The sequence below is a fragment of the Periophthalmus magnuspinnatus genome, chromosome 13 (assembly GCF_009829125.3).
Source record: "Periophthalmus magnuspinnatus isolate fPerMag1 chromosome 13, fPerMag1.2.pri, whole genome shotgun sequence".
Taxonomy (NCBI): Eukaryota; Metazoa; Chordata; class Actinopteri; order Gobiiformes; family Gobiidae; genus Periophthalmus; species Periophthalmus magnuspinnatus.
Genome location: NC_047138.1, coordinates 560,367 through 579,885, shown reverse-complemented (window position 1 = coordinate 579,885; position 19,519 = coordinate 560,367). Strand labels below are relative to the sequence as shown.

General features: G+C 42.1%; 1 protein-coding gene across 1 annotated transcript in view; it reads left to right on the top strand.

The window, feature by feature from the left end:
* Window positions 1–8,875, top strand: part of ankrd13b (ankyrin repeat domain 13B) — a 54,803-nt gene extending 45,928 nt beyond the window's left edge. Inside the window, exons 11-15 of the mRNA XM_055226132.1 lie at window positions 2,462–2,619; window positions 3,873–4,058; window positions 6,264–6,427; window positions 7,067–7,143; window positions 8,645–8,875. Coding sequence (XP_055082107.1) covers window positions 2,462–2,619; window positions 3,873–4,058; window positions 6,264–6,427; window positions 7,067–7,143; window positions 8,645–8,846 — 787 coding nt within the window. The 3' untranslated portion in view covers window positions 8,847–8,875. The remainder of the gene's footprint in view (window positions 1–2,461; window positions 2,620–3,872; window positions 4,059–6,263; window positions 6,428–7,066; window positions 7,144–8,644) is intronic.
* Window positions 8,876–19,519: the final 10,644 nt, after the last annotated feature.

Below are 19,519 nucleotides of genomic sequence, written 5' to 3'. Positions count from 1 at the left end.
TGTTTTGTTGCAGGTTTAAAGTGTGTCACAGTTGTAATGTCGTGTTTTTTGTGTGTTTTGTTGCAGGTTTAAAGTGTGTCACAGTTGTAATGTCGTGTTTTTTTTGTGTTTTGTTGCAGGTTTAAAGTGTGTCACAGTTGTAATGTCGTGTTCTTTTCTGTTTTGTTGCAGGTTTAAAGTGTGTCACAGTTGTAATGTCGTGTTGTTTTGTGTGTTTTGTTGCAGGTTTAAAGTGTGTCACAGTTGTAATGTCGTGTTCTTTTCTGTTTTGTTGCAGGTTTAAAGTGCGTCACAGTTGTAATGTCGTGTTGTTTTGTGTTTTGTTGCAGGTTTAAAGTGCGTCACAGTTGTAATGTCGTGTTGTTTTGTGTGTTTTGTTGCAGGTTTAAAGTGTGTCACAGTTGTAATGTCGTGTTGTTTTCTGTTTTGTTGCAGGTTTAAAGTGCGTCACAGTTGTAATGTCGTGTTGTTTTGTGTTTTGTTGCAGGTTTAAAGTGCGTCACAGTTGTAATGTCGTGTTGTTTTGTGTTTTTTGCAGGTTTAAAGTGTGTCACAGTTGTAATGTCGTGTTCTTTTCTGTTTTGTTGCAGGTTTAAAGTGTGTCACAGTTGTAATGTCGTGTTGTTTTGTGTTTTGTTGCAGGTTTAAAGTGTGTCACAGTTGTAATGTCGTGTTGTTTTCTGTTTTGTTGCAGGTTTAAAGTGCGTCACAGTTGTAATGTCGTGTTGTTTTGTGTGTTTTGTTGCAGGTTTAAAGTGTGTCACAGTTGTAATGTCGTGTTGTTTTGTGTTTTGTTGCAGGTTTAAAGTGCGTCACAGTTGTAATGTCGTGTTGTTTTGTGTTTTTTGCAGGTTTAAAGTGTGTCACAGTTGTAATGTCGTGTTCTTTTCTGTTTTGTTGCAGGTTTAAAGTGCGTCACAGTTGTAATGTCGTGTTGTTTTGTGTTTTGTTGCAGGTTTAAAGTGTGTCACAGTTGTAATGTCGTGTTGTTTTGTGTTTTGTTGCAGGTTTAAAGTGTGTCACAGTTGTAATGTCGTGTTGTTTTCTGTTTTGTTGCAGGTTTAAAGTGTGTCACAGTTGTAATGTCGTGTTGTTTTGTGTTTTTTGCAGGTTTAAAGTGTGTCACAGTTGTAATGTCGTGTTCTTTTCTGTTTTGTTGCAGGTTTAAAGTGCGTCACAGTTGTAATGTCGTGTTGTTTTGTGTTTTGTTGCAGGTTTAAAGTGTGTCACAGTTGTAATGTCGTGTTGTTTTCTGTTTTGTTGCAGGTTTAAAGTGCGTCACAGTTGTAATGTCGTGTTGTTTTGTGTGTTTTGTTGCAGGTTTAAAGTGTGTCACAGTTGTAATGTCGTGTTGTTTTCTGTTTTGTTGCAGGTTTAAAGTGCGTCACAGTTGTAATGTCGTGTTGTTTTGTGTTTTGTTGCAGGTTTAAAGTGCGTCACAGTTGTAATGTCGTGTTGTTTTGTGTTTTTTGCAGGTTTAAAGTGTGTCACAGTTGTAATGTCGTGTTGTTTTGTGTTTTTTGCAGGTTTAAAGTGTGTCACAGTTGTAATGTCGTGTTTTTTTCTGTTTTTTGCAGGTTTAAAGTGTGTCACAGTTGTAATGTCGTGTTGTTTTGTGTGTTTTGTTGCAGGTTTAAAGTGTGTCACAGTTGTAATGTCGTGTTGTTTTGTGTTTTGTTGCAGGTTTAAAGTGTGTCACAGTTGTAATGTCATGTTCTTTTCTGTTTTGTTGCAGGTTTAAAGTGTGTCACAGTTGTAATGTCGTGTTTTTTTCTGTTTTTTGCAGGTTTAAAGTGTGTCACAGTTGTAATGTCGTGTTGTTTTGTGTGTTTTGTTGCAGGTTTAAAGTGTGTCACAGTTGTAATGTCGTGTTGTTTTGTGTTTTGTTGCAGGTTTAAAGTGTGTCACAGTTGTAATGTCGTGTTCTTTTCTGTTTTTTGCAGGTTTAAAGTGTGTCACAGTTGTAATGTCGTGTTGTTTTGTGTGTTTTGTTGCAGGTTTAAAGTGTGTCACAGTTGTAATGTCGTGTTCTTTTCTGTTTTTTGCAGGTTTAAAGTGTGTCACAGTTGTAATGTCGTGTTGTTTTGTGTTTTGTTGCAGGTTTAAAGTGTGTCACAGTTGTAATGTCGTGTTGTTTTGTGTTTTGTTGCAGGTTTAAAGTGTGTCACAGTTGTAATGTCGTGTTCTTTTCTGTTTTGTTGCAGGTTTAAAGTGTGTCACAGTTGTAATGTCGTGTTGTTTTGTGTTTTTTGCAGGTTTAAAGTGTGTCACAGTTGTAATGTCGTGTTCTTTTCTGTTTTTTGCAGGTTTAAAGTGTGTCACAGTTGTAATGTCGTGTTTTTTTTGTGTTTTGTTGCAGGTTTAAAGTGTGTCACAGTTGTAATGTCGTGTTCTTTTCTGTTTTTTGCAGGTTTAAAGTGTTTCACAGTTGTAATGTCGTGTTCTTTTCTGTTTTTTGCAGGTTTAAAGCGAAGTTGTGGCTGTGTGAGTCTCATCCTTTGTCTCTGGCGGAGCAGGTGGTTCCCATCATCGACCTCATGGCCATCTCTAACGCTCTGTTCGCCAAACTACGAGACTTCATCACCCTGCGCCTGCCGCCCGGATTCCCCGTCAAGATCGGTGAGAGGAGCAAGGCATCATGGGAAAGTGACGGGGAGCAGAGGGGGCGTTAGTGGAAAGGTTAAGTCCTGCACAGTCACATACTCATGCGTTTCCTGTGACACTGCGCCATTTTGAGGACGGCTGACCGCTCAAAACATGCAGTTTGTTTTGAGTTAATTATGACAGAGGTCCCAAGTTTCATCTTCTGGCCTCATGATGAAAACCATGCAACATAAAGAAGGATTCAAAACATCCATAACAACAACTCATAACATAATAAAATACAAAAATATACAAATGTAAAACTCAGGTACTAAACAGTGTAAATAATATGACACAAGATGACAAAGACAAGGACACAAAATACTTCAACTTTAAACTGTTACACTTAAATAAAGTCAAAGTATTTTCATCTCAACAGCAAAGAGATGATAGTATTCAGCAGTAGTGGGTGCAGTATTTGTTGTAGTAAGGATTGCAGTATTTGTTGTAGTAGTGGCTGCAGCACAAGTCTTAATAGTAGTAGTCGTAGTAGTAGTAGTCAGTGGTGGAAGGTAATGAAGTAAAAGTGGTAAAGTCCTGTACTTAAGTAGAATGTTTAGGTATCTGTACTTAAGTACATTTTACGGTAGTGAATACTTTTTACTTCGGTAAAAGAGCAGTATCTGTACTTTATACTTTTCAGTCCTGTTAAAAATGTAGTGGAGTATAAAGTACTTTACATACTTCATATGATCTGAGTGGTTATTTATGTTCGTGGAAACATCCTGAGTAAAGTTTAAACTTTGTCTTTGATCAAAACTTAAAAAAAAAATACAAAAACTGATTTGTTTTGCTGTGACCAAAATGTCTCATCAGTATCAGTATCACCACATTTAACACTTAATTACTCTTAAAGTACATTTTTAAAAGTGTACTTACATATTGAATACTTGGGTTGTTTGTTTGTGTGTGTGCGGTTGAGATGGTGTGGGCTGGTTGTGGGGAGTGGGTGAAGTGGGTGAAGTCTCTGTGTGTAGCTCTCAGTTTCACATGTACCAAAAGCCCCGTATATAACATGTATGTACCAGAGCATTTGACCCATGTCCCTCTGTGTGAAAATCCACTCAATCCTAATGAGTTGAAAGTGTAACAGGAGTGTAGTACAGGGACATTTGTACAGGAAATGTCACTCTAAAGTCCCAGAGGACGTGTACAATCAGCACCGATGGGAAACAAAGTCTGATTGGTCACAGATGATCAGATTTATGTCCTGGACGTTCTGTCTGCAGAGATCCCCTTGTACCACATCCTCAACGCTCGCATCACCTTCAGTAACTTGAACGGCTGGACGGAGGCCGTGAGAGGAGACCCCGAGGACAGGCCTGTGGAGGGGACGCTCCAACGAGGAGACCCCAGCTCAGAGACACCGTCCCCGGGGAGTGACTCATCCAGCGTGTCCAGCTCCAGCTCCACAAGTAACAACGAGCATCTTATTTGAAACAATTATGACGAGTGTAGATTTATGTAGTACCAGGGCCGCAGGAGTGTGGCTAAGCTAATGCTAACATCATAACTAAATACTTCTTTGCTCTTCTGATTTGATGCTAAACTATGATCTGTTACTTTAGGTTTTCACAGTCTGATTATTAACTGACTCGTTGTTTTCTCTTTGACTTTGTTCAGACTTTAATGTTTTGGTCCTGGTTTGGTCAGTTTAGTTCCAGCATGTGTGCAGAGATGGAACATTTTCAAAGTTAGTCACAGAATATGGAATACTCAAAGTAAAATGTGTTTTCCTACATGTTCTGTCACATGGTCCAATCAGAGGACTGTATTTTGAACACTCTTACACTGAGGTGCATTTAATAATAATCTAAAAACATATATGACACACTGAGGCAAATAAGTATTTGAACACCCTGTGATTTTGCACGTTCTCCCTCTTATAAATCATGGCGGGTCTGAAATGTTCATCTCAGGTCCATGTCCACTGTGAGAGACATGATCTAAAAAACATCTGGAAATCACATTGTATGATTTTTTAAATAATTTATTTGTTTGTTACTGCTGCAAATAAGTATTTGAACACCTGAGAAAATCAATGTTAATATTTGGTACAGTAGCCTTTGTTCCAGAGGTCAAATGTTTCCTGTAGTGTTTCTCCAGTTTGCTCACACTGCAGGATTTTGGCCCACTCCTCCACAGATCTTCTCTAGATCAGTCAGGTTTCTGGGCTGTCGCTGAGAAACACGGACTTTGAGCTCCCTCCAAAGATTTTCTATTGGGTTTAGGTCTGGAGACTGGCTGGGCCACTCCAGAACCTTGATATGCTTCTTACAGAGCCACTCCTTGGTTATCCTGGCTGTGCTTCAGGTCATTGTCATGTTGGAAGACTCAGCCACGATCCATCTTCAGTGCTCTCACTGAGGGAAGGAGGTTGTTACCCAAAATCTCTCAATACATGGCCCCGGTCATCCTCTCCTCACTACAGTGCAGTCGTCCTGTCCCATGTGCAGAAAAACAGTCCCAAAGCATGATGTTTCCACCCCCATGCTTCACAGTAGGGGTGTTCTTTGGATGGTACTTATCCTTCTTCCTCCAAACACGGCGAGTGGAATTAAGACCAAAAAGTTCTATTTTGGTCTCATCTGACCACATGACTTTCTCCCATGATCCTCTGGATCATCCAAATGGTCATTGGTCAAACAGACGGGCCTGGACATGTGCTGGTTTAATCAGGGGAACCTTCTGTGCCATGATTTTAAACCATGACGTCTTAGTGTATTACTAACAGTAACCTTGGAGACGGTCCCAGCTCTTTTCAGGTCTTTGACCAGCTCCTCCCATGTAGTTCTGGGTTGATTCCTCTCCTTTCTTAGGATCATTGAGACCCCACGAGGTGAGATCTCACATGGAGCCCCAGTCCGAGGGAGATTGACAGTCATGTTTAGCTTCTTCCATTTTCTAATAATTGCTCCAACATCTTTTGGAGAAAGATCTTTTTTCACCAAGCTGCTGGGCACTTCCCCTTTGCCCTTTCCTTGTGGAGGTCTACAGTTTTGTCTCTTGTGCATTTTGACAGTTCTTTGGTCTTGTCCATGTCAGTAGTTGAGTCTTACTGATTGTCTGGGGTGGACATGTGTCTTTATGCAGCGAACGACCTCAAACAGGAGCTTCTAATTTAGGAGAATAAGTGGAGTGGAGGTGGAGTTTTTAAAGGTGGACTAACAGGTCTGTGAGGGGCAGAATTCTGTCTGATAGACAGGGGTTCAAATACTTATTTGCAGCAGTAACATACGAATAAATTATTTTAAAAATCATACAATGTGATTTCCAGATTTTTTTAGATTATGTCTCTCACAGTGGACATGAAGATGAACATTTCAGACCCTCCATGATTTATAAGTGGGAGAGCTTGAAAAATCACAGGGTGTTCAAATACTTATTTGCCTCACTGTATAAATACAAACAGCTTTATTTTTGGTGGTTATTTTTATGTGTTTGTGTATGTCCAGTTCATTTGTGTCCAGTTTGTTCGTGTCCAGTTCATTTAAGTCCAGTTATCGTTGTGTCCTCTGACACTCTCTCTTCCTCTCCTGTGACACTCTTCCTCTCCCGTGACACTCTTCCTCTCCCGTGACACTCTTCCTCTCCTCTTCATCTCTCCGTCTCTGTCGTAGCGTCGTGCCGCGCCGCAGAGATCCCCGTGTGTGTGTTCGAGCCTCCGGCCGGTTACACTCTGCTGGGGTCACGACACAGAGAACCTCTGAGGGAGGAGGACGAGGACCTGCTGCAGTTTGCCATCCAGCAGAGTCTCATCGAGGCGGGGTCAGAGTACGACCAGGTACCAGCTAAGTACTACAAATACTCCACCAAATACTCCACCAAATACTACAAATACTCCACCAAATACTCCACCAAATATTCCACCAGATACTCCACCAAATACTCCACCAAATACTCCAAATACTCCACCAAATACTCCACCAAATACTCCACCAAATACTCCACCAAATACTCCACCCTGATGTACTTTTCACTCTTTGATTAGGTCAGTCGCAGTTAAAGATGCACTCTGTCACTTTTCTGGTGAAGAGCTCATCACCTGCTTGTCTCCAAAATATGACATTGAGTCTGTCTCCATGGAGACAAGCAGGTGACATCACCAGGCCAAGTTACAGGTCAGATCTGTGGAGAGGTGCCCCAGCATCTTACTTATGATAAACAAATATTTTATTCTGGACACGTTCACGCTCAGTCAGATCAGTTTGACAGAAATACTCACTTTAATCGACATGTAAATGCTTTACTATGTCTGTGTTTAGTGCTGCAAATAAAAACTGACAACTTCTGTAGTAGTAGTAGTAGTTGCAGTAGTAAAAGTAGTATTAGATGTAGTCTTTCTAGCAGTAGTATTAGTAGTAGTTTAAATCCTGCATGCAGGGGTCACCATGTCCTTCTTGTCTTGACCTCTGACCTGCAGGTGACCATCTGGGAGGCTCTGACCAACAGCAAACCAGGGACCCACCCACTGTCATGTGACCCCAGCCGCCTGGACAGGTCAGAAACACTTTTATTTACACAAACATGGAGGGTGAGAGTGACCTGCTCTTTTCTGTGGTTGTGTAGACGGTGTCATGATTCAAAGTACAGTTTCAGTTTCATTCATTTAAGGTTTTCCATTTGATGACACTGGTCCGGTCTGAAGTTTTTTGATTGTCCAACTGAAAGAGCACTTCTGAAGAGGCAAACAGCTAAAAACAGAATAAATACAGCATGTAAAAAACTGATACTTTCCAAACTCAGTATCCTCTGTATGTTTGACAGATGCATTAGTATTTGCTCGTGTATTTTCTCTTGTATTTGCTTGTGTATATACACTTGTATTTGCTCGTGTATATACACTTGTATTTGTCCTGCAGCTGAGTCGCGGCCCTCGTTTTTACCTCCGAGGGGCAGTTGTGGACCTCGTTGTAGCTCCTCTGTCGTCCATTATCACAGTTTTAATGACGCGTTGTTTCTTTTTATAGTTTCTCCTGTTCCTAAACGAACAGCCGAGCTCAGTTATGGGAAATGGGATGTCGTATTATTACAGTAACTGTTTATGGAGTCTGTAATCAGCCGCAGAGAGTTAGAAATATCAGACAGTAATAAATGGAGAGCAGTTTTCCTCTGTCCAAGTTGTAATAATGAATAGATGAGGTTTAGAAAATAAGTAATGAAAAGACGATGTCAGTTACAGTTATGTGCTTCTATAATATAAACACCTGAGCAGCTGGTTTATCGTAAACGTCCAGTGTAACAATCATCACCATCATAAATAAAATGACCTCTACTGTGCAGTGATTTTAATGTTTATTATTTATTTGGACCATGTGACTTGGGCTGAAGGCTCCACCTGAGTCAGATAAGACACTTTATACATCGTCTGTCCAAAAAAAGAAGTCACCACCTGAATTTAACTAAACAAACAGGTCGTCTCCTGCAGTTGGTCTGGTCGAGGTTCAGCAGAATGAGGTCAGCTGACACCTGAATATACTGAATGACCAGGTTATTCCATCAGTGGATTTTTGGGCATATTCCAAGACGACAATGTCAGGATTCATCGGGCTCAAATAGTGACAGAGTGGATCAGGAGCATGAGACGTCATTTTCACACATGGATCGTCCACCACAGAGTCCAGACCTTAACCCCAGTGAGAATCTTTGTGCTGAAGCTTTGAGCAGCGTCAGACTCCACCATCATCAATGCAACAGGTGAAACATTAATGCAACACTGGATGGAAATAAATCTGTGACGTTGGAGAAGAGAAATCGAAACAATGACACAGAGAATGTGACGTGATCAAAGATAAAGGAACAAACAAATATCAGAGCGTGTCCAGATCTTCAGCTCAGACTGTGGAGGATTAAACAGCAGATTAAAGATCCTACAGACGTTCATACCGTGCTCTGACTCTGCAGTGTGATAAACTCATGTACCAGTCGTTGGGTCTGAACATTTCCTCGTAACGAAAATAAAAAATACTGTCATGACGTCTTCTCTTGTTTCTTTTTCCAGGACGCCCCAACACAAACCCCGCCCTGCCTCCAGCCTCTGCTCCACCCCGTCCAAAAAACAACCAAACTCCTGCTGCTACGACGAGCAGCTCCGCATCGCCATGGAGATCTCAGCCCGGGAACAGGAAGAGGCGGAGCTACGGCGGCGTCAGGAAGAGGAGGAGCTGCAGAGGATCATACGCCTGTCGCTCATGGAGAAGTGATTGTCTATTGGCTCACAGGGCTGCGAGGGGCGGGGCCTGTGGAACGACAGCAGACTGTCCAGGAGAAAAGAGCACATCCGGGGCACGTCCGACTTTTACAAATGTCCCTCCTCTTTCCTCAGCTGTCGATCACAGACGAGAGACGGGGATGTGTCCAACGCCGTGTGTGTAACATCCTGTGTGTGAGTCTAGTGTGTAAAAGTGACTCTGTTCTGATTTAAAAGGTCGTAGTGCGGAGGTTTGAGCCAATCAGATCTGTCCCAGTGTTTACTGTCGGTGTTTGGATAAATATCACAAAACATTAGACCAAACGTTAGACAAAATAAAGATGAAGTGACACGTGACAGCAACTTGTGTTTAAAATGTGAATGAGGAAAGTCTATAAACTTTATACAAATTAAAGACGCTGGACCCGAGTTTTACGCTCATTATAATCGTTCGTTTTAAAAGTTACTCCTCACTGACCTTTGACATTTTAATAATCCTCATTTTCCCCATGATAAGTTTATATTTTTCATTATTTTCAAAGACGAGAGCGGAGTTTACGGTGATCGTGAAGTTGGGGGCAATTAGCACCGCTCTGATTCACAGACAATAAGTGACGATAAATGATTTATGATAAATGATTTATGACTCGATTATCAGGTGATTCAAACACCTGTCTGCAGGGGCGGAGCTTGAGGGGTCAATACCTGCCTGGACCAATCACCATTCCTTATACCTCCTGAGACCCGAGCTTTAATCAAATAAAATAATAAAAAAAATAAGTATATAAAAAATACAATAAAAATACAATAAAAATAATAATAAAAACAAATAAAAATAAAATAATTAAATAAAAATAATTAAATAAAAAAATAAAATAAAAATAAACAAAAAAATTAATATTCTAAACTCTTAGAAATATTCAAAATTGAACATGTTCTTGTTGTTGCTGTTCTTCTAAAAATTTGCACTGTGGCCTAAACAATCCAAAATGTGTTGTCCACAGATGAGGACACCAGGTCTCAGGAGGACCTCCTGACCCCGCCCCTCCCCCCCCACTCTCGTCTTTCCTCCTCCTGACCCCGCCCCCTCCCCCTTGTCTTTACTCCTCCTGACCCCGCCCCTCCTCTGTCTCTCTCTCGTTTTTACTCCTCCTGTCCCCGCCCCTCCTCTGTCTCTCTCTCTTGTCTTTACTCCTCCTGTCCCCGCCCCTCCTCTGTCTCTCTCTCGTCTTTACTCCTCCTGTCCCCGCCCCTCCTCTGTCTCTCTCTCGTCTTTACTCCTCCTGTCCCCGCCCCTCCTCTGTCTCTCTCTCGTGTTTACTCCTCCTGTCCCCGCCCCTCCTCTGTCTCTCTCTCGTCTTTACTCCTCCTGTCCCCGCCCCTCCTCTGTCTCTCTCTCGTCTTTACTCCTCCTGTCCCCGCCCCTCCTCTGTCTCTCTCTCGTCTTTACTCCTCCTGACCCCGCCCCTCCTCTGTCTCTCTCTCGTCTTTACTCCTCCTGACCCCGCCCCTCCTCTGTCTCTCTCTCGTCTTTACTCCTCCTGTCCCCGCCCCTCCTCTGTCTCTCTCTCGTCTTTACTCCTCCTGTCCCCGCCCCTCCTCTGTCTCTCTCTCGTCTTTACTCCTCCTGACCCCGCCCCTCCTCTGTCTCTCTCTCGTCTTTACTCCTCCTGTCCCCGCCCCTCCTCTGTCTCTCTCTCGTCTTTACTCCTCCTGACCCCGCCCCTCTTCTGTCTCTCTCTCGTCTTTACTCCTCCTGTCCCCGCCCCTCCTCTGTCTCTCTCTCTTGTCTTTACTCCTCCTGTCCCCGCCCCTCCTCTGTCTCTCTCTCGTCTTTACTCCTCCTGTCCCCGCCCCTCCTCTGTCTCTCTCTTGTCTTTACTCCTCCTGTCCCCGCCCCTCCTCTGTCTCTCTCTCGTCTTTACTCCTCCTGACCCCGCCCCTCCTCTGTCTCTCTCTCGTCTTTACTCCTCCTGTCCCCGCCCTTCCTCTGTTTCTCTCGTCTTTAGTCCAAAGTCACTGTCCAGTTTCATGTCTTTTTCTGAACTGTGGTTGTGGGCGGAGTTTCAAACGGTGGCGGGATGAAACATGTTTTAGAATGAGCGCTTGGCCCCGCCCCCTTAGTTCTTCCTGTTGGTTGTCGAGTTTGATGGACAGCTGAGAAATGCTTTGAGGGGTTTGGACACAGTCGGGACGTGCCTCTGACGCACACACTTTCTCCTCACGGCGCCGCCTGCCCCGTGGCGCCCCCTACAGGTGATCTCTGGTGCCACAATGTACTTCTGACCAGTTTACAAGCAACAATACAACAATGTAATAAGAACAAAAAGAAAAGTGAATGCGTCGCGGAGCCTCGTGGTGGAGGTCCGTTTGTTGGATGTGTGTCTGGTTTTACTTTGTGTGCATGTGAGTGTGTAACAAAACCAGCTCTGCAACAAAACACTGTTACACACGTTTATTATGAAGAAAAGGAAGCACCAAAAGAGCTGCCTGAAAATCCAGAATACACACGTCTGCAGGACTTTAAACACGTGAGTCTGGTCACTGCAGAAGCTCAGATGGGCGTGACTGACAGGTGGATTAGCCAATCAGGGGCCAGGAAAATAAATATTTAAATAAAAGAAAGGAAAAAAGATCACATGGGACCAGAAAACATTGTGAATTTCTGCAGAATCAGTGAGTGAAGCACTAAACTGTTAATCTGACGTGTGAGAAATGTGACCAATGAGCTTCAGTTCACACACTTCACTAATAAAAACAAATCTGATTGGACGATCACGTTTGAGTCTGACTCGAGGTGTGACCGAGAGTGTGATGACCAGAAAGAAATCACTGTATGAAAAAAAGATTCATTCTGGATTTGCCAGGCAACCAAAAGACATTTTTGCTCAATAATTTGCTTTTAATTTGCTTTTATTTTTGGATTAAAGGGACGATGCGTCGTTACATAAATGTTCACTGCAGCCGTTGTATCTGACACTGTTTTTAAGAACCAAGTCACGAGGAGAATGTCACAAAACAAACAGGTTTTCTACACCAGGTTTATCCCTTTTCATTTATTTGTTTTGTTGAAAAAACTCCACACACTCCCTTTAAAGGATTGTGAATCTGAATGTGCACAGAGCACAAACAGCTCAATAAGCTTCTTTAGTTCAGCTTTGTTTTAAGCACAAAACTGTCCCAAAGTACTGTACTCTGGGTGGATCTGTTAGAGGCGGAGCACAAAATAACCACATTTTGGCTAACTTAGCTTTAGCCTAAGTACAACAGGACGACATCAGACGCTTGAATTAAAGACTTAAAGCTTTAGTGAACGTGACGAGTTCTGACGTCATTTATTGTCGTCAAGAACAGAACTCAAAATAAAATGTGTTTTTCGTGGTACGTTCAGCATGATGTGATGTGTGATCTGCCAGCTTTGACTTTTGCAACATAAGCTCTTTAATATGTTTTGTTTTGGCCTCTCCACAGTGACCAGCAGGTGGCGTCACCACGGTAACTCACTGGTCAGATCACTGCTGAGGCGACACAGAATATAGTAAGCACGTTTTTCAACACATTTTGATCAATAAATGCAAGGACTAATGGAATATAAGTCAGTTTAATGCCACTTGGACATTCCAGGCAAAAGTGTCCATGGAGACAAGAAGGTGCAGCATTTATTGCACTCAAATCCAGCCGAAAAAAAATAAAATAATAATAATAATACAATAATTTAATAATAATAATAATAATTCAAAGGACTTACTGAACAAAAATCCTCTCTTCTTTGACATGTTCCTTACACATAAATAAATCCGTTCACATTTTGCAGAGTTCAAAGCTGGTCAGACTTTACACTTGTGGAGAGTTTTGTTTTATTTTAATACAGTATAATAATGTACGTCGACACTTTGACAGCACAACCCAATGAAAATGCCTTCTCTCCGGTTCAAAGCTTGCTTGGTTGACAACACTTTTTGTACCTTTAAAAAACAAAAAGAAGCATTTTTGTGGCGAATGCTGTAAATCCATGTGAAATAAACTTCTTTGCAACAGTAAATTAAACACACGTGTCCAGTCTGTCCTCTCCTTTATCACTCCAGCCTTAAATCCTCTGGGAGTAAAGTGAGTTTTAACCACGGCTCACGACTGTAACTGCGGCTCAGAGACGCTGCCAGAACCAATTAACTCTCACAAGATTGGAGGAGCTGTTATTGTCAAGAGAAAGTCTGTTTTTAGCCTCCTCCTCCTCCTCCATCGACTTTGCATGTGTCAAGGATTCCCAATGAATTACCCACAATCCTTTGGGGTTTGGCTTGCAGTTATTTTAATCCAGGAGTGAAAATGACAGGTCTGACAGTCCCAAAGAAACGTCCTCACACAGACTCACATTCAGAAAGTGGAATCGTTCAGAGAATCGACTTTTCCTCTGCAGATGGTGCAGAGGTTTCATATTTTTGTATCAGATGCCCTCCCAGATTCACCTCTCTTCATTGAGACCCTGGAGCACAAACCCTCACAGTTTTCACATCATTTATAACGACTGAACGACCAACGAACAACTAATGTCAAGGGCAAAAGGTCAAAGTTCAAATAGACTTTTTAAAATGGTTAAACTCAAGATATTTCCTCAGTATTGAAAAGTATAAATTTAAAAAAAACAACTTAATATAAAAATATCACATCCAGATATGATCAAATACCTCAGTGCTTTAAGGGGCTTTTGGGGGAAATTTGGTTCATATTTTAAAATGGAACAAAATGGTCAAAATAAAAGTGTTTATTAAATATATCAGCACATGTGTAAATGTCTTTGTATTAGTCAAAGTGCATATGTGTGTGTGTGTGTGTGTATATATATATATGGGTGTGTGTGTCTTTTATTGTTAATTCCTGTCACAGTCCTGTTCTGATCATTTTAAACCCTGTGTCTGTGTCTAGAGCCTTATCCTCCTGTTTGTTAAATATTCTGAGTTCATCCACAGACACAGAGTCTCTCCCTGTGCGTCCGTCAGCAGGATCCAGTGGCATTTATCCAGTTTAATTACCCACATGAAACAGTCAATGAAATGTCACCCATAAATAACACACACCTCCTTCTTCAGAGGAGGAGGAGGAGGAAGAGGGGGAGGTGTGTGAGGAGGAGGTGTGTGAGGAGGAGGTGTGTGAGGAGGAGGAGGGGGGGGCTGGCTCACAGACCTGTAGGACACAGTGTTTATAATAAACACTGGGGGCGGTTTGACCTTTAACCTCCATCCTCACACATGTGCAGACCGTTCACCTGCGTCTCAACTGCATTTGTGAAATGATCATTTTGTCAAACTTATTCCAGAGACTCCCTTATCGTCCTCCCTTATCGTCCTCCCTTATCGTCCTCCCTTATCGTCCTCCCTTATCGTCCTCCCTTATCGTCCTCCCTGTGATCGCCCCTGATGGACACCTTCACCCAGTCCAGTCTGTAAACAGACTGAGCAGCTGCTTAGGGCCCCAGGACCACCAGAGGGCCCCCAAGAGCCCACACATTTGTGTTGAAAATAGTGATTGGAAAAGTTTTCCTGAAAACTAAATGTCACTCAGGTGTTTACACTCGTCTACATGTCCCTCTGAAACGAGCAGATATGTTTTATTTCCAGTAGTTAAATGCTACATGTGTGTTTGAGTCGGGCAGTGGAGTGGACACCTGTGTGAAGGACCCCTCCCCTCAGGTGTGCTTCAGGTGTGCATGGGACACAGAGGGACATTTGAATGAGTGTCCTGCAAAAAAGAAAGAAAAGACTCACGTTAATGAACTTCAGTTTGTCTAAAGTACAGGACAATGTATGAAGAGGACAGAGGACAGAGGACACACCTGAGAGGAACAGAGGACAGAGGACACACCTCAGAGGAACAGAGGACGGAGGACACACCTCAGAGGAACAGAGGACAGAGGACACACCTGAGAGGAACAGAGGACACACCTCAGAGGGACAGAGGACACACCTCAGAGGACAGAGGACAGAGGTGAGTCTGCTTTTTATTACACTGGCTGTTTTTGGTTGTGTCTCGTCCTTTTGTCTCTAAACCTCAGATGACGTGGCTGTGGTTAAAGTGTCTCTGTGTCACATTAATGTTGATGAGCAGCTTTGATTATGACAGAATCCTCTTTGTTTCATCTGGAGAAAGATCCACCCGTGTCCTCCATGTTGTGACTTTTATATAAAGATGGACTGTGTCCTCCATGTTGTGACTTTTATATAAAGATGGACTGTGTCCTCCATGTTGTGACTTTTATATAAAGATGGACCTGTGTCCTCCATGTTGTGACTTTTATATAAAGATGGACCTGTGTCCTCCATGTTGTGACTTTTATATAAAGATTCTCTGATGACACTTTTTACAAACAGTCCTTTATTTTGAGAAGTTGCTGATACTGAGTAAAAAGAGTGTTTGATTGTAGTGGTAAATCTAATTAATTGAATGTTGTTGTTTTTTTTATCGTAGAGACACTTTTTCATCTTAGAATTATCGTCTTGTCTGAAATCACTGTAGTTAGAGTCTGGCTTTAGTGTTTACCACGTGCTCTTTGTCAACGGCACTGCTAACATGCTAACTGCTAACATGCTAACACATGCTAACTGCTAACATGCTAACACTCACTGTTCTCATAACAATCAACGTTTATTTCTAGAGCAGTTTACTACACTCAAGGAGACCAAAGTGCTTTTCAGTGAAATCAAACCAAAAGCAAGTTAAAATCAGACTAAAATAGTCAAATAGGAGAATAAAATACATTAATACAACAAAATCTAAATAAAGATAATGTGTCACATTAAAGCCCAGTCTGTTCTGGATTTCCAGACGGTGTGTCTCAGGACGCAGTTTGTTCCACAGAAAACAGTGAGTGTTGTTTTACTTTCACACATTTGTTCATGTTGTTCGTCTTTTTAAATCTGATCTGTTCAGTCTAAATGTTTTTGTTACAATAAGTTTCACAAATAAATAAATCACCAGCGCCACTTAGCATCGTTAGCATCGTTAGCATCGTTAGCATGGTTAGCATGCTGCTCTTGTAAACACAAACACTGAGCTGATGTGTCTGTGAAATAAAACACATTTAGAGACTTGATACTCGTATGTTTCCTGTGACAGTCACGTGATTAAAGTTTAATCTGCAGAACAATGTGCAGCTTTAAGTCTGAGAAATGAACTGAGTCAAACAGATACAGTGGTATCGGCTCACAGTGTGAGTATGAGTATGAGTATGAGTATGAGTACGAGTATGTGTATGTGTATGTGTATGTGTATGTGTATGTGTACGAGTACGAGTACGAGTACGAGTACGAGTACTGGCACATGTCTGTGCGTCCTTCTCATTAATATTTACATTTACATGAAATCACAACATCCCAATCCTGACAATAGCTACTACTTTGTACTTTGTGAGTGATGTGATTTTGCAGTAAGTGTACTTTTAAGTACATCGTTTGGCTTCTTTATGTCATAAAACACAATTCTGCCTTTGATATAAAGAGTTGATAAATGTAAACTCACTTTAGTCGACTGGAGCACATTAAAATGCTCCAGAAACCAAGAAAAAAAATTAAAATGTCCAGAATTTTTTTTTTCCCTCTGGCAGATCCCCCTCCTTAAGTGTTTTTATACTTGTGGTTGTTGTTGTGGTTGTTGTTGTGAGCCTCTTTAATGTTCAGTTGTGGTTGTTGTTGTTGTTGTTGTTGTGGTGGTGGTGATTGTTGTGATTGTTGTTGTTGTGAGCCTCTTTAATGTTCAGACTTATGTTATTGCCTTATGTGGTTGTTGTTGTTGTTGTTGTTGTTGTGAGCCTCTTTCATGTTCAGTGTTATGTGGTTATTGTCTTATGTGGTGTTGTGGTGGTTGTTGTTGTTGTGGTGGTTGTTGTTGTCGTTGTGGTTGTTGTTGTTGTGGTTGTTGTTGTCGTTGTGGTTGTTGTTGTTGTGGTTGTTGTTGTGAGCCTCTTTAATGTTCAGTCTTATGTGATTGTTGTTGTGGTGGTTGTTGTGGTTGTTGTTGTTGTGGTGGTTGTTGTTGTTGTCGTTATTGTTGTTGTGAGCCTCTTTCATGTTCAGTTTTATGTGGTTGTTGTTCTGGTTGTTGTTGTTGTGGTTGTTGTTGTTGTGGTGAGGGGCCATGAGGACAAACTCAACTTACCCCTAAAGGCTCTGGCCTACACCACACCTACACTGCCCCCTGCTGTTTGTTTATTTCAGGGACAGTGCACATTAATCAACATAAACATAAATATGCCAGAATTAGCCAAAGTCTATTTTTCCTCCGTCGTCCCTCACAGCAGAGACGGTCCACATAAAAACACATAAAAACAACAAAATGACAACACAATAAATACAGAGAAAACAGTGAGAAATATATACACTTACATAAGATGACACTCACAACAATCATACACACACACACACACACGACAATCGCACATCGAGGCCAGCAGGGGGCAGCAGACACAGTGTTCAGTCAGCAGGGGGCAGCAGACACAGTGTTCAGTCAGCAGGGGGCAGCAGACACAGTGTTCAGTCAGCAGGGGGCAGCAGACACAGTGTTCAGTCCTGGTTTAACTGTATTTTAAAGGTGTTGGTGGAGCTGATGTGTGAGGTTCAGTCTGAGGCACCAACAGAAAAAGATGTTTGTCCAAAGGAACTTTTCCTGAGGGGATGATGCCGTTTCCTCGCGCTGCTCCTCCTCGCGCTGCTCCTCCTCGCGCTGCTCCTCCTCGCTCTGCTCCTCCTCCTCGCTCTGCTCCTCCTCCTCGTGCTGCTCCTCCTCGCGCTGCTCCTCCTCGCGCTGCTCCTCCTGCTCCTCCTCGCGCTGCTCCTCTGGTTCTACTGTAGCTGGTGTTTCTGATGGAGATAAACTGAGTCAGTGTTGTGAATAACAGAGTTAAACTATAACGGTGTGACTAACTGTATGGAGTAATGTAACTAATTCCTTTTCCCAGCGTCCTAACGCCGTTACTGTTACTGACTATAAAATGTGGTGCGTTACTTTTAACTGAGTTCACTCTGCTCTTCATCAGAGTCTCAGTCGAGGAGCTGCTGTTGTTTCTGTGGTGAAAGAGGAGGCTGGAGTGAGAGAAAAGGTTTGTTTGAGATGAGGCGGTGCAGCAGCTCTCCACCTGTGTGGACTACAAACACTTAATGCATGATGGGAAATGATGTCCTGTCCACACATTCACAGTGGATTGGGTCTGAGTTGTGTTTTGATCAAAAACGTGACTGTTCTGTCCAAAGAGGAACAGGCTCAGATCAGAGGAAAGATGAGGTCTGATCAATAGGATGGATAGATAAAGGAATAGATAAGAGAGGGACTGTGTGAATCTTTTAATGAATGTTCAGGAGTTGGATAAAGTTCAGTTTATGTTGAAATAAGAGATTCATATTTGGACTGGACAGAGAAGGTTAAAGGTCTGGTCTTATTTTACATTTGAATGTCTTAGTTTTGTAAAACATAGTAATGAATCTTTTCAGTATTTTACTGAAAGTGCTTTATTGTTGTTTACTTTAATGAAGAAAATATTTGAAGTACAGTTGTGTGAAATTGTGTGACATGTTGATTTATTTGCACTTCAAATGACATTTTGTATATCTTTTTATGTTTGATACATTCTATAATTTACTTGTAAACAAATACAATATAATTTAAATCTGTTAAAGTGAAATAAATGTTAAAGGTTCACATCTGTTGTGTTTTTATTGTTTTAACATAATAAATAATGGCATAGTTACTTTGCCTAGTAACTAGTTACTTCTCCCAAAAAGTAACTGAGTTACTAACTCAGTTACTTTTTGGGAGAAGTAACTTGTAACTATAACTAATGACATGTTTGAAGTGAGATGCCCCACACTGGTGATGGAGCGTGAGTGATTTTATAGATCAGACAGAGTGTTTGATTATCCAGGCTGAGTAATGTGTTTTTGGAGGATTGGACACTGGTGAAAATGTGTTTTTCTCCAGAGTTTTAACATTTCTCTTGTAGAGTCTGCAGAGGTTTATGTCGTGTTTGGGACCAGACGGTAAAGTCTGTGATGTGAGAATCATCCAGTGACTGAACATTTGATGTTGTTGAAAACTGAATTTTATATAATTAACTTATTTTATTAATGTGGGATTTAAATGATAATTTTGAGTCTGTTAGAATTCTGAGATATTTGTATTGTGGGACAATCTGCAGCCGTCTCCAGAGACGGGGACGTCCTCCAGAGACGGGGACGTCCTCCAGAGACGGGGACGTCCTCCAGAGACGGGGACGTCCTCCAGAGACGGGGACGTCCTCCAGAGACGGGGACGTCCTCCAGAGACGGGGACGTCCTCCAGAGACGGGGACGTCCTCCAGAGACGGGGACGTCCTCCAGAGACGGGGACGTCTCTGTGTGGGACGTGTTGGATTTACTCAAAATCAGTGCTACTGTTTTGGACGTGTTCAATTTAAGACAGGAGTGAATTAGCCCAGAAGAGATTTGAGCCATGGAGCGAGTGTGTCCATGTGTGTGTGGGGGTGTGTGTGTGTGTGTGTGTGTGTGTGTGGGGGTGTGTGTGTCGGGTGTGTGGGGGTGTGTGTGTGTGTGTATATAACCGTGTCGTCGTGAATAAAAGTGCATAATAATAATCAGAGTTTCGAGGTCTATACATTGTTCTGGTTAATATCGGCTGTGGATATGAAACTATTTTTGAAACGTG